General features: G+C 52.8%; 1 protein-coding gene across 7 annotated transcripts in view; it reads right to left on the bottom strand.

The window, feature by feature from the left end:
• Positions 1 to 6512: 6512 nt before the first annotated feature.
• STRBP (spermatid perinuclear RNA binding protein) overlaps positions 6513 to 23217 on the bottom strand; it is a 107161-nt gene continuing 90456 nt past the window's right edge. For all 7 annotated transcript variants that reach the window (XM_075905624.2, XM_075905626.2, XM_075905630.2 and 4 more), the window contains one exon: positions 6513 to 22950. In XM_075905624.2, the coding sequence (XP_075761739.1) occupies positions 22780 to 22950 (171 nt within the window). In that variant the 3' untranslated portion in view covers positions 6513 to 22779. The remainder of the gene's footprint in view (positions 22951 to 23217) is intronic.

Consider the following 23217-nt stretch of genomic DNA (forward strand, 5'->3'; position numbering starts at 1 on the left):
TCGCCTTTGAAGTGTAGCAACAGTCTGAACAGGGTCTGGACATGGTGCCCAACGGCCCCAATCCTGGCTCCAGTTTAGTCCATTGACCCCACTGACGACTGCCCACCAGAGAGGTTAGCGTGAGCACCTCCGTGAAGGGAAGGTCTACGACTCCGCCTGTTGCGACGGAGATGGGGGCAGTCTTAACGGATCGGTGAACGGAATCAGACCTCTTTGAAGGCTCAAGCCAAAGACATGAGGTTTGGGCCGGGGCCCTGGGCTGAGCTCGGGGTTCTGTTTGGGGGACGGGAGATCTTGGGGAGGCTGGCTGGATTCCTGCTTGTCCTCGGGTGAGCTCCGTGTGACCGGACAGTCCTGGTCTTGTCCGCCAGAGCCGCTCAGGACCCAGACTGGTGAACTCTGCTGTCATTCCCCCAGGCGAGCCGACGCGCTCAGGCGGAAGCACCAGGGCAAAGGAAATTCAGGGATTTAAGCCAGAAAAGGTTTGTGGTGGTAATGTCTGGTGGGAGTTAGTAACAGGAGGGGGAATCGTGCTTTTAAATAGCTGGAACCTGACAGTGCTCTAAATGCTTTGGCAGGGGAGCAGGCAAAATTCCCTCAGCTCACGCCCTGGGCCTCCAGCAGGCCGCCTACGTGGGGAGGATTTTGCCCTGACTGACCATGAAGTGTCTCGAGAATTTCTGCTTGGTGTCCCCACCATTCCATTTTCCTGTCTGGTCACTAATAGGGCGACAGCCACCGCAGCCCCGAGGGCGAGGCCGGGGAGGGTCGGCAGGGCTAAGAGTAGAAGGGGCGGGCAGACCACAGTCCAGACTGTGGCCCCTCAGCCCCCCATTGCGACACTCCCGCAGCAATTCAGCGGGCCCTGGGGTGCCAGCTCCCGCCATTGCCACAGTAGCAGCAGTTGTGAATTCTGGGCCCCGGGGCAATTGTCCCCTTCTCCCCCCTCCCCCCCACCATCAGCAGGCCTGCTTGTCACAGGAATGGCTTGTGACGCTGCACCTCCTTTGCTGAGTAGCAATGAGGCCGGCAGTTAAAAGCTGCGATCTAGGATGTGAAAAATAACGCAGACCTCCCTTGGCCTTTTCCTCTGTAATTTGATGAGCAGCGGCCTGGTCCTTTGCCCTGTCAGAGGCCCAGTGCAACAAGAAACCAAACTTAACACTAATTGCACGCACGTGCACACGCACTCACATACGTGCACACGCATGCATATTGCATCTTTCACCTTGTGGCGTGAAAACTGATTCCCATTTCTAGTGAGGAGCGGAGTGTGATTTGTGATTTTTTTTCCTGAGCACCCAGGTTTTCTTTCAGCCTGTGGGTTTCCCTTTGGGGTTTGCTGCTGGCATCTGTGGAGGAGGAGCAGTCAGATTTGGAAGTGCTAATCTCCCTCCAGCTGGGCCAGATTTTCAACTCCTACTTAGGCGCAGAAATAAGGGCCCCGGGTTTCCAAGCGCACCCTGCAGCGCGCACGGGGGCACGGTGGGCAGCGTTTCAAAGCAGTTCAGCCCTCAAGATACTGAAATCTTCTGAAACCACCCTGGCCTACATAGGCGCTGAGGTCTCATGAAAGCTGCACCGTCACGTGCTGCAGTGCTGGGCCGGAAGGCGCAGGGGAGACTGATGAGCTAGGTGGGCACCTCGGAGCCAGCTCTCCGCTGCGAGAACGAGCCAGGCCCCATTTGCACGCGGCTGGTTTTAAGCTGCATGGCCTGAACCTGCTTTGGTTTCAACATGGCTCCCCAAACAGGAACCCAGTGGCACCGAAGGCTTGTGGATGCAGCCTGGTTAATGCGCCTCTGGCCCCGCGTGAGTCCTGCCTGTGCAAACCCGGGGGGGCGGGGGAATACAGGGGGGGAAATGTTGCATTTTTTTACTCTGCTCTAGTGGCTTGAGCTACAGCCGAGCTCCCAGTCCAGTTCTCCGACCACTTGGCAATACTGCCTCTCTCTAGCTGCATAACCTCACTGTGCTTCACTTTACCTACCTGCCTTGCCACGATTGCGAGGACCCATGGGGGGGAGGGGTGTTTGTGAAAACTGGGTGGAAATGGCTGTGGCAAGGAAAGTATGATAAATGCCCATGTTTCTACACCCAGAAGCAAGGGAGTGTTGTCTAGTGGATAGAGCAAAACTGAGGCCATATGAGAGCGTCCCCAACCACGGATTCCCTACATAGCCTCAGGCAAGTCACTTAAATCTGTGCCTCAGTTTCCCCCACCCCGCTCTCTTGCCTGCGAAATGGGGGATCATCTGCGGGAAGGCCCTGTGCCGGTGCTCTGGGTGTGCGTGAGGGTGCAGAGTCAGGGGCGGGGAGTTCTAAGCAGCGCGTCCCTGCACCCCTGAGCCTAAAAGCGCTGCTGGCCGCAGCTCCGTTGCTCTTAGAACTACGCTGTTTTCCTTGGTTCGGCAGGGGAGTCGTCGCACGGGCAGGGGGGCGGGCAGGCCGAGGAGTGACTCACCCTTTCAAGCGCTGACTTCTGCAGCGTGTGCGCCCGGCTTCAGCGGCTGGGAGCGGAGGGAGGTTTTCCGGCGCAGGGGAAGCTTCCTAGGCAGCTGCCTGAGAGTTGTCGCTGCGGGCGGATCGGCGTTACCGGAGGTGACAGGCCCCGCAGCCAGCGGGAAGAGCCGCTGGAGGAGGATGGGCAGTCGCGCCAGGTCCCAGCGAGCGCCAGCCACTTCTGCAGCCTTTGGGCCAAAGGCGGGAATGCTGCCCACTGCCACCTCCCTGATGCCCAGAAGAGAGGAGGGACCCCGGCCTGGAGGCTGAAGGCCGGGCTTCCCAGCATGGTCCTCTGGGGCGAGCGCCCTTTCTTGTGTGTGCCACGCTGGGCCGGCACGAGGCACCAACCCTGAGCATCCGCCCCAGCGCTTGCAATGGGTCTCGGTGCCCCGGCCCCGTGGCTCCCTGCCTCCCATACCATGGGGTCCTTGGGCACGAGTTGGGGTCTGCCAGTTGCCCCTGGGTGCCGGTGCTCAGTTGGGAGCAGACGCTGTGGGTTGTAAAAGGCCTGGGGTCTCCTGTTCTGGGCTTTGCTGGATTCCAGGCGTACGCTGGAAGTTCCCCCCGTGGGGTGGGGTGGGGTGTATCGTCCTCCAGCAGAACACTGCCCCCCCCCCGCTCTGTCCCCCCACTGGAATCGTGTCCACTCCTCTCCTGCCAGCGGTGGAGCGGCTTTGGCAGCAGGAACAGGGGCGACCTTGGCAAAGGAGCTAGGATGGTCGCAGCCCCGTTCCGCTGTCGGCCTCCGGTCTGTGGGGGGAGGTGCTGGAGCCCTGCTGGCAGGGAAGGGCCGGCGCGGACCTCGTCCGGGGCAGAGTGCCTGTGGGTGGCGGTAAAGACCAGCCTTGACCGCACAGCAACTGGGAAAAGGGGGGAGAACCGCGGCCTGGTCCTTACGGAGCAGGAGCCCTGGCTGTGCGAGGTGTGCAGTGAACGCCTGGCAGGAGTCTGAGGACGCCGGGCCCTGATGTGCCCTGCTCTGGGTGTGATCCTGGCAAGGAAAAGCACTGAGGAGTTGTAAGTGATCTCTCTCCTGCCCTCCATCTCCACCCTCTGCCAGAGAGGCGAGGGGCACCATTCCTTACCCACCCTGGCTAACAGCCATCGATGGACCTAACCTCCATGAATCTATCTCGCTCTTTTTTGAACCCTGTTAAAGTTCTAGCCTTCACCACATCCTCAGGCAAGGAGTTCCACAGATTGACTATGCGCTGTGTGAAGAAGAACTTCCTTTTATTTGTTTTAAACCTGCTGCCTATTGATTTCATTTGGTGGCCCCTAGTTCTTATATTATGGGAACAAGTAAATCACTTTTCCTTATTCACTTTTCCACACCACTCATGATTTTATAGACCTCTGTCATATTCCCCCTTAGTCTCCTCTTTTCCAAGCTGTAAAGTCCCAGTCTTTTTAATCGCTCCTCCTAGGGAACCTGTTCCCAACCCCTCAGCATTTGAATTTTTTAGTCTCCTGCAGAGAAGGTGCAACTCAGGTTGGTTTGTGCCCTTCAGGGGCCGGCTGGCCAGTGTCTGAGGGGCAGGGGACAAAGCTGCTCCCTGATGCGCATACGCCAGGTGCCCCGCTCATCCGTGGGGAGGAGGGAGAGCGGGACAGGGAGGGTGGTGGATGCAGGGTTCTGTCAGGGGCCAGCCGTTTGGTCAGGACTATCGCCGGGCACGGGAATAGGGGGAGGGGCCCGCTGGCCTTTCGAGGAGGAAGTAGAAATATTGGTATTGAAGAGCTGCCCGGCGGGAGGAGGATGGAGGATGCTGACGGGGCTATTTATGAAGGGCTGTTCTTTTGAGCTTTAAAAGGCCAATTGTGGGGTGAGCAAGAGCCGCCCCCATACTTCGGTCCTGCCCAATTCCTGGTGGGAGCCCAGCATGGCCAGGGGAACGGACTCTGACTGGACGCCCGAGGGGGGTTAGAAGGGGGGGGTGAGTGCACAGGGGGGCAGCCTGCGGGCCCTGGGTGGTGCGGGGGAAGCCCTGGGGGAGCCTGGGCTGAACCCCTCAGAATTCTGTGTGAGCGTCTGGCCCTCCTCCCCCCCCCCCACCCGACCTGCCCCCCACAGGCTGGGCTGCGCCCCCGCCCTGGGTTGGTTCTGACACTAAAATGCCTCCTTGAACAGCCACGGGCTGCTCTGTCACTGGGCCAAATGCGCCTGATGAGCCTGAAAGCTGCTGCGGTCAGTAGCGTTACCAGGTGTCCAGTTTTTGCCCAGGCAGGCCGATAAATTGTCTTCTGTCCGGTAAAACCCCCAGAAAATACCAGACATGTAAAATGTTCTTTTTCGCTCTCATGGAAGGCTGGCAAAACCCTGCTGCATTTTTTTTTTGGGGGGGGGGGAAACAGGGGCATTTAAAGGTGCAGTGACCTTTTTTTTTCCCCCCCTCTTAACAAGTTTGGGGTTTTTTTGGCTAACCAATTTTTTTGTCCTACCCTGCTTGGGATTTTTTATGAAGGGATCTGGCAACCCTAGCGGTCAGGGGTTCTCCAGCAGGGAGAGAGCCAGCCAGTAAGAGCTGGAAAGTTCCGCATCTGCCAAAGCTTCCAGCCCCCAATCTGACTGGGGCTGTTTCTCCCTCGGCTCCTTCTCAACCAGTGTCTGGGCGTCCCAGCCTGGCCGTGCAGATTTCCAGCTGCATTGTGTCCTAAAAGGGGATTTTTTTTCTTCATCCTGGTTCATAAAGCAGCCAAGCTCGTTCTCCTCAGCCCCCCGTGGAATACTAAGGGAGCCCCCTGGCAGGCGAGGCGAGAGGGGAATAGGGCGCAGAAGGCTCCTAGCGGGAGCTGCTTTGAGGCGCAGGCCTGGGCCCCTGGATGAATTCTGTGGGGCGCCCTTCGCCAGCCGGGTGCAGCCTCCTCGGCTGGCGCGCTCCGGTTTTCCAGCCGCCTGCCCCACACGTGCGTCTGAGCGAGAGCTGGGATCCCAGCTTCCCCACAGGGCCCTGCAAGGTGCGGCTCCCATTTTAATCCTGCCCGAGGCCGGCCTGGCTGCTCTTGTCTGCCCTGCGACCTGAGCCAGGAGCAGGCTCTCGGGCCTCCCCCGGCGGGCGGCTGTCAGGGCTGTTGTGGTGCGGAAAGGAAAGGCTCTCCCCTTAGAGCCGGCAAAGGCGCTGGGGCTGCGCTTCTGGGGGTCTTGGCAGGAGCTGCTGTCTGCTGAGCCGCGTGGCCGTAGAATCCTGCCCCTGCACTTTGCTGTCTGGGCTCCAAGGCAGGAGGGGGCTGTTGGAGCCGGGTTATTGAGAGAGCTCCCACTCTTAGGGAGCCAGTCTCTTTCCTCATCCATGGCTCGGCAGCGTCCCATCCCACCCCGGGCTTCACGTCCCGCCTCCCTCTAGGTGGCTCCAGCTCTGGCCCTGTCTTTCGCCAGGTAAAGGGATCTAGAGTCACCCTCCCCTCAGGGCTCCAGGTCCCTTCCCCTGTGCCCTCCTCCCGCCCTCCCTAGAAATTCAGCGATTGCCCCCACCCGGCCCTGTCTCGGCTGTCGTAGTGTGTGGGGGGCAGAGCCCTGTGCTGGCAGGGAGTCCTCTACCCTGTGGCCTTCTGCCGATGGGAATTCCACACCGGCCGGGCAGCTCTCAGACCAGCTTTGCTCCCCAGTCATCTGAACTTTCCCCGTAGTTTTATTTCTAGGGAAACCCCCCTCCCTTCACCCTGGTGAAGGATGGTGACAAATGCACGGCTGGTCACGGTTCGGGAGGTGCGTCCCCTGGGTGTCTGCGCTGGTCCCGCGTCCCTAGCGTGCGGTCCAGCCGCTGCTCTCGTCTCACCACTGAACTCAGTTATTTTCCGAGTGTGATCAGAGCCAGTTTTTCACTAGTATTATTTGCTCTGCCTCTCTCAACAGCTCCCCAGCGCTTTCTACCAAGGCGGGGCAGGGGGAATTGGCCCCCTTTGGGGCTTAATTCTCCCCCAAACAGCATCGGCGGCCACTTCTTTTTGGCCACGGTGTCTGTGGAGTCTGTGCCGCCTCAGCCGGGCCCCACGCTCTGACACACTGATCAGGGAGGTGATTTTATTGAGCTCAGAGTCAGCTAATGCCATCTTAATCCTCTTTCAGGTTGGGATCCTCTGACGGTGATTGGCAAGCTCGCCCCTCAAGCCTCCTGGAATGAAAAGGCCAAACAGCAGGATGAGAAAAGCACTTGCGCGAACGGGTACAGCCGCTCCCATTAACTTAGCGGGGGGGGGGGGGGCTAGAGGGCAGGGACGTTCCCGCAGAGCCCGTCTAGTCTAACTAGGCCAGCCAGCGCCTGAAAGAAAATGCCTCGAGGCTTGTAGCCTTCAGCACCTGAAAAAATACAAGCGTGGTCAGAGCCGCTTCATCACAAAGCATTGTCGGGCTTTGGATACCTCTGGCCACTGAAGTCACCGCCTGACTGCAGGGACAGACCTGGGCCCCCATCAACCTGTAGGTGTGTTGATACCCTCCTGCTCCACCTGTTCCTCTGGCCCAGCCTGTTTGCCCGCACACTGGGACTGTCAAGGTGATGAGTAACATTCCCCTTTCTACAGTAAAAGCAGCACCACATCACCCGCCCTTCAAAACCAAGCAGCATCGTGGCTTGCAGTGGCCATCGGGCAAACTACACTCACGCCGGATCACGGATGTTCCGGACCAGAGCGTGCCGGATTAGAAGTCACCAGACTGCTGCATCCAGGACCTGCTCCTGCAGCTGAGGAGTGGGGGAGGGGGATGCTAAGCAAAGAACAGTCGCCATTTTTAATTTAAAAAAAAATCAAAATCTGCAAGAGGGCAGCAGGAAAGTCCAGCTTGAGGTTCAGGATCCCAGCTCCCACGAGGCCCCTCTTGCACTGCTAGTGAGCATAGGGAGGCCATAAAAGGTGCCCCCACCCGCCCCTCCACTGTCAGGAGCCAGGATTTTTTTTTTACCCATAGTTTGTGATGGTCAGAGCGCCCCTGTGGCTAGTGTGTGTTGGATTCTGGCCCCAGCGCAGTGCTGCCTTTGCAAAGGCATCCCTCCGCCCCATCGGCAAGGAGCCTGGCCAGCCGCCTCTTGTGCTCCTCGCCCCCGCTTCATGCCCTGGAACACAAAGCCAGTTTCCCACGGGACAGGAGACCCGCCCCACGGCTCAGCAGGGGCTATTACCGGAGTCGGACACGCAAACCACTCACCATGACACAGAAGGCCCCGTGTGCCAAGAGCAGCTTTTTATTGTATTTTCTTGGGGGCCAACGGGCTCAGGCCGCGGCAGGCGAACCAAGAGTACAGTGCAAATAGCCGTGCGCGCTACAGGTCACGACGGCAGCCGGCATACAAGTCACAACACAGAGCAGCCAGATGAAATCAAGTATGTGGCTGCAGCATCACAGGTCATGAGGCAACTTCACGCACACAGAGCATTCGATGTGCTTTGTGCTTGCAGGCGGCTTCGCTGTGGCCGAGTAAAACAGGCCCTATTTTAAAATTCCGTGGGCATTTACTCTGCCCCATCAAAACACCGTGTGGAGTATTCACATGACACTTTTTACAATATACACAACTAAGGTTATTGCTAAGTAACTTCCTATTTCAAATGACACTATTTACAAGTTTCAACACCAGTGTGTCCTTTACAGGCTAGGAGAAATCTTTTATTTTAGAATGCATGCTGTAATTCAGCCACCGGGACCTCACAAACTTTATTCAGTTTCTCTCTGGGCATCTTCTTTTAATAGACTGTTACCAGAAACAAAAAACAGATGGAGTTGTCCAGTGTGTTACCTATGGAGTGAAAGTGCTCAGGGACTTAATAGTGCAAGCTTAGATCCTTATAATGGATGCTAGTGTAAGAATAGTGGTAGAAATGGAGTGTAAGAAGATATGCTAACCTCCGTGCCTGAATAAGTGCATCTGTCAGCCAAAGGTCAGATCTCGCTATGGATGAAAAGGTGATTTAAAGACTGGAGCTTTTGTTTGTTTTTCTTTTGTGGGTCAGGATAGTAACGTTATTGAAGTCGACACCGACACTAAATGATTTATGTGCTCGCATTCTTTCTCTGCAGCACATATGCATATGCCTTACCCAAAGGCTAATGGAAGAGAAAGGAAAGTCCTATAAACAGCTGAGTCTAGCTCTTACACAGAGGCAAAATAATTGGGTACTGGCCTCCCCCCCCCCACCTCCACCTCCACCGAGCTCCCCAGCTCTGAAGCTGAGCCAGCGGCAGGTTTTGTTATTTTGAACAGCCATGGATTCTCCAGTACAACTCGCTCCAGCAGGCGGGAGCAGGCCCTTTAGCAAACAGACAAAGGAAAAAGCGACTGGTACAGAGCTGTCGAGTTCCTCTGCCATGCAGCTAAAGCCAAGAAGGTTTCTAAACTGAAATGGAGGAGGAAGTGTCGGCCTGGTTCTGAAATGCTGCTTTAAAGCTTCCCCTCCACGTCTTAGGTCCTGTAAGCGGAGCTGTAACACATTAGACTAAAATCACAGCAGGGCTGCCAGAATTTTTCTGACTTCCCCATCCTGAATGTGCACCGTGTAACAATGCTGGCTGAGTTTCTGCTGCCTAAATCTTCACCCCCTCGGGGATCCCCTAGCTAGACTTGCTGGTGATAGTCCAGCCTCAATTGCTGGACGCTACTCGCGCTTTGGAGTGCTCAGCTTGACAGCAGGTCTCAAGTCGAGCACCCGAAACATCGGCCCCTTTGGAAAATCTTGGTCTCTTCCCATAAATGCGCTGCTATGTTAAAAGACAAATAGTTATGAACGGGCGCCGTGGTACACGAATACTGGGCTGGGTGGGGTCTGTGCTCCTAAACTAGTGGGCACTTCTGAAACTCTCGCCAGCTGCCTGTCGGAGAATTCCCTTTAGAATGTGAATGTTGACAAGTGTCCCAAAATTCTGGCTAGGTGGAAGTTAGGTGACCCTTTGGCAGATGCAGAATAAGGAAGCGAGGGTGGGGCTCTGCCTAGATTTGGCAGAATCAATCTTCATGCAGTAGGAGAATTTGTTGGCCCAAGATCTTTGTCAGCTTGGTCAATAACTATTGATTAGGGGCTAGCATCAACTCTGACCCTGGACGTTCAGAAGCAGAAAGCACTGAAGCCGCGTCCTTTTCCTTTCCAGCAGGGCAGTTGTTTCAACTGTTTGTCCTTGAGGACGTTCACATTTTCCACTAGTCAGTTTTCTCGCTGGGTGTGTCTTAAAAAAGCGACTTAAAAATGGTCTAAAAAAAAGTCTTAAAAATTCAGTTTTAAGGGTGGGTCTGTCCCCAGCAAGGCAGCGAATGGGACAAAACTTCAGAATTTTTCCTGCAGCTGATCTTTTACCACCTTAAACCTGCATTATCTAAGAACGGTTCCTGCTTTGCTGCTCCTGCCGTTTACCAATTTGAGAATGTATTTCCTAGAGAAATAGGGCATTTGTAACCGGGCTCATGGTCTCTGGGAACCCCCCCTCTTTGAAAGCAGCACAGCTCTGTCACCCTGCAGCAGTTCACTTTATGGGGCATGAGAGAGTCTGTCCGCAGGGTTGGAAAGAGGCTACACTTAGTAAGACGGAGGGGAGCATCAGATGTTGGTTACATTCTGTTCCTCCCTCTCAAGCAGCACTACTAATGATGGGGAGCAGGTTTTCCCTTGCAAATACCCTTAGCTGAATAGTGCCATGCCAGAGAGGGGAGGGGGGCCTTGGGGCACACTCCAGCCTGGAATCGGGGTGGCAGGGCTCCTGCAAGTTGTTTCTCTTGTCTCTCGTAGTGCAAGGTGCAGCTGATGTCCCCTGCACAGGGGGGACACGGTGGACCTGAGTAACTCTGCATTGCTTCTTGCACACGCCTGTGCTTTGAGAACAGAAACCTCAGCACTAAAGAGGGGGGGAGGGGAGAACCAGGCTCCACCTCCAGATGGTTTTCCTGCATCATTTAACGCACGGCAGAGCCAAGGGAAACAGAAGGTCACCGTGTTTTAATTCGATGTTACATTTCACATCAAACCCTGTTGAGAATTGGGCCATTCATAATAAGGTGGCTCAGAATTCCATGACTGAAAAAAAGGCCCTTAAGACTTTGCAGTTTTTCTGCACAATCCCTTTGGACCGTTCATTTGAACACACCTAAATAACCACTCAAATACCCTGCCTATGCCTCACAATACATGGTCCTAAAATGCAAAGGGGCGGACACCGCACACAACAGGATAAAACACGCCCGAAGAGATTTGGAGCCTGGACGTTCCTATTGATTTCCTCTAAGCATTCCGTTCCAGTTCCAATCTTTAGCTTAGGGGTCTAAATTCAGGTAACCCCAGCTGGGCTGCTGGAGGTGATGCAGCCACATTTTGCAAGCCACACGGCTGCGTCACATAATAACAGACAGCTCCCACTCTCAACAAAAAGCCCCAGATCACGGGGACGGTCTTGACCTTCACCGGCTTTTGCTTTCCACAGGGAATCCCTTGCAGGCGAATCACTTACCTTTAAGCCGAGGGGTTCGTCTCCCAGGCTTGGGAAATGAGCAGTCCCGTGGTCACTAATGAGCCTGTGCACTGAGCTACCCGCAGGTGGAAAGGGACAGACAAGGGCAGAGAGTGGCCTTCTGACCACGTCTGTCTCACCCCCACATGCAGCATCAATCCACTGCCCCCGCTCGACCGTTACCATCCGAAACGTGGTCTGTCAAAGCTAAGGATGAAAACTGGGCACAATCCCGGCACGTGGACTTCCCTGTGGCAGACGGCCGGCGTTTCTCCTGGGAATTGCTCTGACAAGGCTATAATAAAATTTCCACTTTATTATACAGATCACTTCCAGGACAAACCAGATTTGCTAAAAGCAGAAAAATGAAACCACCGGGCAGTTCCCAGGCAAGCCTTCGGCTCCCATTGGCGAGGAAACACCCGTTTTTCCGAGAGGTGTGTTCAGTGATGAGACTGGAGGAGGAGAACGCCCTCAGAATATTCAAGGTGCAGCTGTGGGGGTTTTAAGGGAAAAGGACTGCACACAAGTCTTCGTTTGAGTCCCCTCCCCTGCCTGGAAACGCCGCCACTTACCTGGTGTTTGCATGGCCCTTAGCCAAGTCAGTCAGTGTTCTTTACTTCCAAGTGGCAATACCCTGAGGCCGTTTAGCTCAGTCACCCCCACCCCCCACAGGACTGCTCTGCACCAGCTGCCTCGGGGGCCTCCCTGGGACCAGTTTGAAATGTTCGGGGTTCTCCCCTCAACAGAAGTCGAGTAATCTGAACTCAGGAGCGGGCTGCTATCTAGCAGAACACCAAGCAGCATGCAAGGCAGGTACTTCAACCCTGCCGGCTGCTAAGGAGACGCCAAGGCAAAGGGCAGCTCTCAAGCCAGCTCCCCAGAGAGGGAAAGTCGCTTTTGCTAGAGCAGCCACGCACTTCAGAAGCCACTTGAGGATTAAGTCTGATTCCCGTGACACATGCCAGCAGGGCCTGCCTGAGGGAGAGGGAATCTCTCTTATTCAACCAGCTTCTGTGGGGGAAAGACACACTTCTGAGCGTGCACAGACCGCTGCTTATGGGAGGCTAATGCAAAGTGTCAGTGCCCGAAGCTCTCAGAGATTCTGGAGACATCCCTTCAACGTGCCCGGAGAGGTACTAGTGGGGGGCAGGGGAGGGAGCACGTAGAATTACAGAACACGGGGACTGGAAGGGACCTCGAGAGGTCAAGTCCCGTCCCCTGGCCTCACGGCAGGACCCAGCACCGTCTAGATCATCCCTGACAGGTGTCTGTCCAACCTGCTCTTGAATATCTCCAGAGATGGAGATTCCACAACCCCCCTGGGCAATTTATTCCAGTGTTTAACCATCCTGACAGGCAGGAAGTTTTTCCTAATGTCCAACCTCAACCTCCCTTGCTGCAGTTTAAGCCCATTGCTTCCTGTCCTACCATGAGAAGCCACGAAGAACAATTCCCCCCCCCCCGTGACACCCTTTTAGATACTCGAAATCCACTATAATTTCCCCTCAGTCTTCTCTCTGTTTCAAACTAAACAAGCCCAATTCTTTCAGCCTTCCCTCCTAGCTCACGTTCTCTAGACCTTTCCTCATTCTTGTTGCTCTTTGGACCACCGCCAATTTCTCTACATCTTCCCTGAAATGTGGTGCCCAAAACTGGACACAATACTCCAAGTGAGGCCTCAGCAGCGCAGAGCAGAGCGGAAGAAGGACTTCTCATGTCTTGCTCACCACACTCCTGTTAATGCATCCTAGAATCATGTTGACTTTTTTTTACAACAGTGTCACACTGTTGACTCATATTCAGCTTGTGGTCCACTATGTCCTTTAGATCCATAAAGGCCTGCAGTTCTCCTCCCTAGACAATCGCGTCCCATTCTGTGTGTGAGAAACGCATTGTTCCTTCCTAAGTGGAGCATTTTGAATTCGTCCTTATTAAACTTCATCCTGTTTACCTCCGACCATTTCTCCAGTTTGTCCAGATCATTTTGAATTATGGCCCATCCTCCAAAGCAGTCGCCACCCCTCCCAGCTTGGCATCATCTCAAACTTAATAAGCGTCGTCTCTATGCCAATATCTAAATCTCTACTAACCCTCCCTCCACATCAGGAGTGTTGTGGATGAGAAGGTACGAAGACGGCCACAGGACTTGGTCCTCGCTGTGGTTCTCCTTGTCTGTAGGAACTGCCAGACTGGATCAGACCTGGATCTACTCTTGGGCAGCGGTCTGCGTCCTACACTTCAGAAGCCACAAGAAATGAATGCACCATAACAGAACTGCCAGCCCAGAGGGGAAAGGTTTCTCTCTAACCCATTTGGAAATCTGGGTTCGTGCCCCGTTCTTCTGTCCTGTCCAAAAGGGGAATTGTGGTTGAGGAATCTCTCATCCCGGGGCTGTTGGGAAAACCAGACTCAGAGTGGTTTTCCGTGCGCGATAGGTCTTCACCTAATTAAGATCCTCCTGTTAGAGCAGCAGTGGGTTCCAATGAGGAGAGAGCAACACACCCCACTGTCTGAATGATGAAATTCTCCCTCCAAAATTCACCATTTTCTTAAAGCTTCTCAAAAGCTGAGTTCAAGGTCATTACACTGCGGTGCCTGGAAGCACCTGCAAATTCCTCCAGCTGTAAAGATTCCACAGCTTAAAAAAAACCCACTCAGTTATTTACCGGGGTGTTGGAATCGATTGCTCTCCCGGAGCGCCTTGACAGAGCATCTCTCATAAAAGCAAAAAGGTATTTAACTCCAGTGCAACTCTTGGCAGCGGGACTGACAGAACGTTTAATGGGAGCCATGATGATTGCTGGAATCATGTAATTAACTCCTGCTGGCTGCATGACAGCAAATTAGACAAATTAGGAGCCACCTACACAGGCGCTAAATTGCCTTTTTTTTGGGCAGGCTGGATTGCGTCCTCCATCGGGCAGCAGAAGCAGCAGGCTGCATGGGATTGGGTGTAGACAGCAGGGCCTCTCCGTTCGAACGGCACAATGCCCAGGAACGAGGTCGCCCTGTTCCAAATACTGAAGGGAAGAAGACAGGTAGCTAGAACTGCACGGGGATGATGCAATAGCAGGATGCACAGCTTTTCTCTTCGCCGAGAGACTGGTCCTTCACAGCCATTTCGCCTGCTGTTGGACACAACCCGTTTAGCACAGTGTGTGTGGCGGGGGGACCTACATCTCAAAAGCAGCTTTTAAAAGCATTCTCGCTCCCTAGCACGTGCACTGGCATTCATATGAGATGACCGACAGCCAACCACTGCCCTCCAAACTAAGCCAAGGCCCTTGCAAGAACCCGACTGAACAAATCTCTGGTGTTTGGGGGAGCAAGTCAGCATCCTTCAAACCTCCTACATCAGATGTTAACTGGAGCATCGCTCCTGGTCTCAGCCACTCGCAGGGAGCATGCTGCGAAAGGCAGAGACTTGTTAAGGTATCCAGGATCTAAACCAGCCGGAGCTTTGCAAATCCAGAGCAAATGGACAAACGCTGGGAATTGCATCAGGAAATGAAGCAGAAGCCTGTTTAGTCTCTGGGTTCTTGGCAGGACATTCTGCAAAGCTTCTGCGTGCCTTGCAGCAAAGCACCAAGCAAAACACCAAGTCAGCACCACATTCTGTTCTCTATACGCCTGGTCCCCAAAACGACCCTTAGCCCCAGGAAAGGAGAAGGCATTAAGTCAGACTCAGGAGATACTGAATATGCAGCGTCTTTGGGGCTCATTTGGAAGGGCAGTGCAGCAAAAGGCAGGCAAAGGAATATCCCACTGAGGATTGTTTCTACCCGTATCTGAGCGAAGGATGTTAAAATGCAGTTAATTGACTAGTCGACGGAATTTCCATCGACTAGTCGATAGGCACTTCCGCATTCCTCCTCCTGACTCCGGGCTGCATGCGGGTGCCTGCTTTGAAATGCACAAGAGTCTGCAGCGGGGGCTCTTGTGCATTTCAAAGCCAGGGAGCCCGGGGGCCGCTAGGACCCCTGGCTCCACAGCAGCTGCCCTTTGAAATGCGCGGAGGCAGCCGCTGCAGAGCGGATACGCAGATTCCAGGGAAATTCCGCGGGGAGCCCGGCATCAACTGGGGAGTCCCCAGCTGACCCTGGGCTCCATGGCTGCCGCTTTGAATTGTGCAGAGGTGGCGTTTTAAAGGGCCAGCTGCCACACAGCTGATCTGCGTATCAGCTGTGTAGCAGCCGCTGTGGGGTTTCAAATCGGCAGCACTTTGAAGTACCCCTTCCTCCCTTTGCTGCCCCTCTCTCTCATAGAGGCAGCGGAGGGAGAGGGGAGGATATCGACTAGTTGACTAATCGGATAGCTAATCTTAACATCTCTCTGTCTCTGTCGGAGTTGTCACTTTTTCTCTAATTCAGTCAAGAATCTACCCAATCTCCAAATTGCCAATCATTCTTCCCGGGACGTACTGGTCCCACCCCTCTTCAATATCCAGAACACACGGAGGGTGAGTTGATTATCTGGGGGATTCAATATCTTAACCTCTTGGTGCTTGGAGCAATTTCTAAAGCACACGTTCGAATCGACACAGCCGGCTCCGAGGGAACACAGCAGGCTGTGTGTCGGCTTGCATGCCATTAATTGAATGGGCCTTCCGTAGAACCGAGCCAGAACGCTGAGCTACAAACCCACGTCTCTCCCCCTCCTTCCTAAAGGTACAACAGGACAGACAGCAGCTACCGAGTGAAGCTTATGGAATCAGCTTTGCAGAGGCCTGTTAACTGCACCCCGAGCTAGGAAACGGCACGGCAGGCTAAGGGGAAAACTTCCGACTTACCTGTGATGTAACACTGTGCAGCTACTGATGGAGACGAGAGTCCTAGCAGCCTGCCGCTTGTCCCGCGTGCACGTCAGACAGGTGCAACTCACGCCGGGGGGAGGAGTGACTGACATTCCAACTCCTTTACGAAGTTTTCCACAAGTGCCCATGTGACTTTGGCTCCTAAGTCCCGTTTTCAAAAGCAACAGAGGAGCCCCCAGCTCAATGAGAATCAGCCGGTGCAGGGTCACTAGTCATTCAGGCTCTTCTGGAAGTTCCACTAAGTGAGAAGTGGGCTCCACTAGGGATGCGAAGGATGAGTTGACCAGTGCTTATTGGATAGTCGACAGGCTAGTCAACTAGTCGCTTCCCCCCCTTTGCTGCCTCTATCAGAAAGAGGCAGCAAGGGGGCGGGGGGAACAGAAGCGGGTACTCCAAAGTGGCAGCACCGCTTGGAACTTGGGGCCAGACCCCGAGCTCCACGTGGTACTTCCGCTTTGAAATACTGCGTGCGGCCTGGGGCCGACTGGGGTGTCTCGAGGCTGCACACGGTGTTTGAAAGCGGCAGCGCTGCACAGAGCCCCGGGTCAGCGATTAGTCAATTAGTCGATATTTAACATCCCTAATCTACACTGGGAGTTTAGGCCCAACGTAGCTGCATTAGGGTGATTTTCTAAACGAGTCCACCCCACCAAGCCCGCTCCACGGACGGGGAAAGTTGATTTCAGTACTCCTGCTTTTCACAAGGAAGAACGATACCTTTGATCTTGCACAGTCAGCGTCAGGGCAGTGCGCAGACAGCGCTGGGAGAGTCGACCTTCTTGGCCTCTGGGAGTGTCTCAATGTGACCGCTCTGGCCAGGACTTTCAATTCCTCTGCTCGCCAGGTGCACAGGAAAAGGCCCTGGAAAATCTGAATCTCATTTGCTGTGTGGCCAGAGTGGCGAGCAGACCTCAGGAGCAGGCAGCACCTCAGCAGCACCCCGGCCATGAAAGCCCGGGGTCACAAAGGCTCCAGCATGGAGATCCTGGCCCTGACTGCTGTGCGAGAAATCTGTGCAGGCAGAACTAGCAAGCAGCAGAAGAAACGCTGAGGAAGAGGAGCAGCCTCCCATGTCTGACAGCCAGGAACTTTTTTTAAACTATGGAGCCAATCCCCTCCTCCCAGGGGGTCTCCCTGCCGGGCCCTGATGCCAGGGAGGGCACTTCTGGTGAGCTGATATTTTTAACCACGTAACTGGGGTTGCTCCCGGGTGGCCGCTCTGCCTACCCAACAGGGGGCCCCCAGAACAGCTTGGAGCGGGAATCCTCCCTGCACAGCTCCATGAAGCTCTCCCAGAGGAACTTTCATCCTCCTCAGAAGGTTCCTGTGGAGGCTGCCATGGGGCAGGACACGGTTCCCCACCCAGCCAGCCGTGAGTGGGCCTGGCGTCATTGCCACACAAGGTCTGGGTTTCTGGCCACATTCTGTCAGCGTCCGCTCCCCGTCACTCAGAGAAGACCGAGATTGCGCCGAGGAACCTGGCTGCAGGCAGGGAAGCTCCGTCACGGATACCACAGCGGCTCACCTCCCTTTGCTCGACACGGTCAGCAAGCCAGGCTTTGTCGGTGTGAGCCCCTGCCCTGTCGCCACGCCCAGTGCCTCTTCCCCGCAGCAGGCCCTTGTGGGAAGGGAAAATTGCACTCTCCCAGCAAACGGGGGGTGCTGAACACTCGGTCTCCATGTGCACCCACCTTGCTCTCACGCCACCGCTCTGGGAGCTGCTATTTGCAAGCACTGTGTCCCACATGCTTTCAAAGCCAAAGCAAAAGAGCAAACCTTGACCTGGTGCTTACCTGGCCTGCCACCCGAGTCCAGCGGCTCCCTGAAGATCTCCATGGTGCATGGGGGCGCTTAAAAGCATCACTTTGGCCTTGCACAAACACATGCCTGTTCTCTTGGACAGACGTTCTGTTATGCGAAGAGATGATCTGCAAAGTCTGCCCCTTGCTTTTTCCTTCACAGTGGGTGCAAAAGCGAACCTGTTCCCCACCTCCCGGGCTCCTCCAGCTACCGCAGCTCTGAAGGGGAAAACATCATCGGGATGGCGCGTTCAACGAGGAAATTCAATTCAACCACCTGGGCAGGGTGCTATTAACGAGGGGAGGAGAACGCTGCTGCAGGGGATGCGAGGGCAGCGCGAGGAGAGCGTGCAGCGAACGCCAAGTGAGGACACAGGAGAACGATGGTGGAGCTAATGACGCCCCTGGGAGACTCACAGGAGAGTCAGATGCACAGACACTCCCCCCGGCCCATGCTGAATCACTTTCCCTCCTCACCGGGGTTCCTAGAACATGGGAAGAGGGGAGTTAGGAGCAGTCTCACACTCACCCCCCCGGGGATGTGCCCCAGAACACAAAGCTGTCATTCCCACACTGGTGTGATTGCTGAACAGGGGGGTTGTAATGCGCTGCTGTCTCTGAGCTCCTTTTCTGTCCCCGCTTCCTTGTCATCCCCCTCCCCCCCAAAAAAGCAGGGTTTCTCAACAACAGTATCTTTATTGCTTGCATTGCATGGGGGAGGGGGTTTAATAGGGTTTATAGCCAAGCACACTCTTGAGAGCAGCATGCACGACTGTCCTATCGCTGTCCGGCCAGTCACAAAGCCTCTTTGATCGGCAGGGCCCACGATCTGCTCTCCTTAGTGCCCTGGTGTCTAGCTGCTCAATTACCGGCTTGGCTCTCTGCCTCCACCCCCATCCTGGCATAAAGTTTCCCCCCTGATTTTCACAGACATCTGGGAGCACACAACGGGCAGCCACAGCAATGGGAGGTTGCCTTCATGAGGTCTAACCTAGCCAATACACTGTGAAACCTTCCCCCAGCACGTCCTCAGCCTGGAGTTGAGCCGCTCCTTACTGCTGTCCAGGCTGCCTGTACACGGCTGCATGAGCCACACAGCAACGAGGCGGGCTGGGCCACCAACGTTCATTTTCTGGTCCGGGAAGAAAGTTCCGTGCGGCAGCGTTCTGGAGAGAGCGGAGTGGCTATTTCACAGTGATGTTGCTGAAACAGCCCTTGTGATCCTCCAGCGCCATGGAGACGTCCCCCTCACGGTTAACGTATCTTTGGCACGGTGGTCGGGTGCCAAGACAGGGACGTGGGTCCCATCTGTCGCCCCACCACAGTCAGGGAATCCCATGGGGGAAAGCCCAGAGGCACTGTCCTCCCTAGCAGAAGAGCACGGATCACCCTGGCTACTTGGATCACAGCAGCCCTTCCTGTAGATTTCCTCTCTCCAAATTGATTCCCAGCTGACCGGTAGCTCTCTGGTGTCACAAGCTTCTATAGGGCTATTGGCACTTCAGAGCAGGAGAGAGCAATTCCCAAAGTTCCATGAAAGTGGCTTACCCAGGCAAAAGTTTTGCAGCTGCTGCTGGTCGGCCCATAGCTGCCTCCCTGTGTGGTCCCAGCAGCCTGTGCTCATCTCATGGCACCCAAATCGGCATTTTACTGGGTCAAGAGGATCGAGTGCTTCACACAAGTGTCTGTTCATGGCGTCCTCATATTCTTCCCCCATCCGGCAGGGCTAGGGTCGGCTCTGGACATACCACAGCATAAGGCACGAGATGTTTGCTGTGATTACCACAGCACTTTGCTGCTGAATGGGGTCCACGTTTGCATGGCTAACCAGAGGAAAGAGGGCAGAAGACGACGGTTTGCTGTTGCTTTCAAGCAGGTAGCGGGGAGAGGGAGCAGGCAAGTGCATTATGGGACATTGACAACATGTACCTAGAAGCACCCACTGCACTGTTTTGGTCACATGGCGCACTGGGAGCATAACCCAGAATGCAAAGGGGCGGCAGGATCCACGGGATAGCTACTCATAGGGCATCACTGTCAAAGCCACCCAGTGGAGACACAGTAGGTTGAACTACGTTGAACTCTTGCGCACCGGGGGGACGTGCACCTTCAACTTGACAAAATCGGGTGCTAAAAAAACCTGACCATAATCAATTTAAGCTCACCTCGTAGCGTACACAAGGCCCAAGTGATACCAAGTCTGGAAGGGCATCAGCGGAACAGAGCGAGGATTGGAGAAATGAAATGGGGTAACCACAGAGACATCAGGAAATTCAGGCTTAACTGTTTTGCTGAAGAGCAGTAAAGAAATGGAACCAACAGCCACGTAAAGGCCATTTTAAAACAAACTACTTCAAGAAGTGCGGAGCAGCCAGGCATTTTATTAATCAGCACCTGAAGGGAACGGTGCCTATCATCAGATTGTCATCACCAGTGCTACTCCAAGGAAATCTCAACTGCAGTTAATTATAATGCACCTTATCTCTGATGTGCGATGGATAAAACATTCCTCCTCCCAAGCATAACAGAGCAGCCTGCAGCTGCAGCCCATTCCCAACACAAGGCCCGGCAATCCTCTAATAGGGAAAAAGGCAGACCTTGATTTTAAACAGGCCTCCAGGGCAGAGTCCCACATTTGTGTCTAAAGAGAACGGTGGATCCAAATCTGCACCACGTAATAACTGCAGGAGCATTTTACAGCATTTCACCAGCTCATCGACTTCACCCACACGGTAGTTCGATGTTCAAGTGCTATAAAGCGCAACTTGCTTGCAAAATTGAGTCTGAAGGTTTTTTCCAGGTGCAAAATTAGATGCTATTTGTGAAATGAAGCTCTCCCAAGACATCGGTGGAGTTTATAGTTGGCAATTTGTCCAGTAACAGACTATTAATTCTACCCAGAGCTTCGCTGGATCGTGTTACTAAGGCTTAGCTAGACCTAAGATTACAGTTTCTGAAATATGATTTTTTTCCCCCAGCTAAATCAAATGCATTTCATTTCCAGTGTGATGACTTACCTGCTTAGTACAAGAGAGTTTACTCTAAGCCTGGTTTACCACTACATTAGTCAATATGCTTTCCAGTTTTACAGCAGTACAACAGTGGTAAAAATCAGGAGGATTTGTACCTTGCACATCTGCATGTTAAGAGTGACTGAGGGGCAAATATTCTTAAAAGCTGGGCTGGGGAACCCTTTTTGGGTCGGGGGCCGCTGACCCACAGAAAAGTCAGTCGGGGGCTGCACACAAGTAAGATGTTAAAAAAACAAACCCAAATCCTCACTGATGTGGCCTCCGACTGGGGAGAAAGACACGGCCCACATTTCCCTTGCACACCAGAGCCTAGGGGAGCTCAGGCGAGGAGATTTTGTGGGCTTCAGCCCCGTGGTGGGGTGACGGGGTGGCTGGAGCACCAGTGTGGGCTCCCCAGTGCTGGAGGGGAGCCCTGAGCCTCGGGGGCCGGATCCAGGCCTGAGGTTCCCCGTTCCTGCTTAAAAGCTACATTATATGAAAAGGATTCTCAGCAACTTTACATTTACAGAGACAGTAAGATCAGTATAGTATAAAAACAAACTCTAAAATTACTATTTTCTAAAGATATACACTTAGGCCTCAATTCAGAGTCATTTTAATCCTAGTATATTTTTGTAAGGTCAACTTAAAATACAGAATTACTTATTAATGAGTGTCTCAATTCCCGGTTTTTCAAAACCATGACCAAGCAATTTATTCTTGCTGAGTTAATCACCACTCCTCCCCCCCTCCCATTTCCCTTTATGAATTAATTTGGCCTAATGTAATTTAGTCTCTGTAGATTTTAACTTCAATCTTCTAAATATTACCAAAGCTCTTCCCCCTTCCTTTGGAGATTAGCTTTAACGGTTTAGGGAGATTACTTTTTCTTATTAATTAGACAATATCATTTAGTCAACACTGCGTTTCTATTCTGTACACCTGTGGAAAGCCACATTATGGCTTTCAGTACAAGCCACATTGGCTAGAACACACTGTAGCTTTGGTACACGGCTTAAGATTTTCCACTAGAAAGGAAAGAATGCAGCGCCTGATACTCAAGAGTATCGGCATGATTAACTTCTCAGACTGCACAAGAGATGTTTGGAGCAGAATTGTTTACTGATGGGTTCCCTTTTTCTTTTCTACTAATCTCTCTTAACATCAACAGTTTATTTATCTTAAACTAAAATAATTTCAGAGGTCTTTAAAAAAATAGAAGGTTGTAAATTAGTTCAGTTGATTTGAAATTAAATACAGGCATAATAAAAGCTCATGCCATGAGATTCATCACATTTACATGGGCGTTGAAAAACAGCATACAAACATTCTTTAAACTGAAAAAAAAAATCTTACCTTTTTTTACCATGATCTCTGCTTACAGTCATTACATTTCAGCCTATTTTATACAAGTGCATATGGCTACGAAGGTCCGGAGAGAATGAGAATAAAGTGATATTAACCTGCTGAAAACTGCTTAAAAGTCTTAACCTGCAATATATAGAGGTTCCGACACCATTTAATTAAAGACTTTCATACAGAGGGACCTCTGACTTCATTTAATAATTCTGAAAATTGATTCAACACCTCAAACATTAACCCAAACAGTTTAAGGAAAAATCAACAAAACCCAGAACAAAAAAAAGTGAACTTTCAAGAGCAATATTTTTCCTGAAATTTGCCAGAGTCTAGAACTTGAGTTATTTTATGAGGATTTTAGGAAAAAAATCCATTTCAGAAGTGAAGTGACCTAGCCTTTCCACCTTTTCACCATATTATTGCGAGGCATGGTTGAGACACATTAGTTCAGTTATGCATGGGAGAAAAGGTGGAATGTTTGCTGGCGTTCATGTCTTCTGGCTCGCAGCAGCTCTGGGTTCAAGAATGGCCTTTGTGGCCGTTTCTACATGAACTCTGATATTAAAGAGCTGAGCTCCCTTTAGTTAAAATTCCGATTTTAGTGGAGAAAGCTAAAACGGAGTTAACTGATTACACTGGGAGCCTCACCAATTGTTAATAAAGTCCAAGTTTTATACTTTGGTCTCTTCTTTCTGGCGTGAAGAAATAACCAAGAGTCATGTATGCGCATCTATTGCTGTTCCCCGAGGAAGCACCGTGGCTTGGAATAAAGTATTGCTTTTATTTAAAAAGGATCTCAGTCCAGGGAAATCTTTTCAAAAAGGAAAAGCTCAGAGTTCCGTGTTTGAAGCTGAGATCCCCCCCTCAAAATGAGTCACATTTGTTCTTGCTTTTAAGACATCTATCAATAAGCCATTTCGAGCCACACAACCTGATGGTTCTAGAAGTCAGAGAAGAAATCCTGAGGGCCCAAGTGAACAATAAAAGGTGCGATGCGTAGAGGCTGGCAATAGGGACTGTCAATGAAAAGACCACCTACAGTGGAGAAAAGAGCAGAGAAGCAAAAACTTCGTGTTAATTTCAAGGGGACTGGCTGAAGCTAAAGCTTCATTTAAATTTCTCTGCTCCTTCAGCTGTAAGTGGAATTTTCATTGTCAAAGGGACACAAATGGGCACTTTTAAAACTCATCAAAATCATCTCAACTTCCAAGGTTATCACTTTTTAACGACAAACTGACAGCTCATTCAGATTTTCAGTAAAGCAGAGAAATGTAAAATATGCGGCAACGGGGCAAGTTTACA

Source organism: Pelodiscus sinensis, chromosome 23 (assembly GCF_052426305.1).
Source record: "Pelodiscus sinensis isolate ZL-2025 chromosome 23, ASM5242630v1, whole genome shotgun sequence".
Lineage (NCBI taxonomy): Eukaryota > Metazoa > Chordata > Testudines > Trionychidae > Pelodiscus > Pelodiscus sinensis.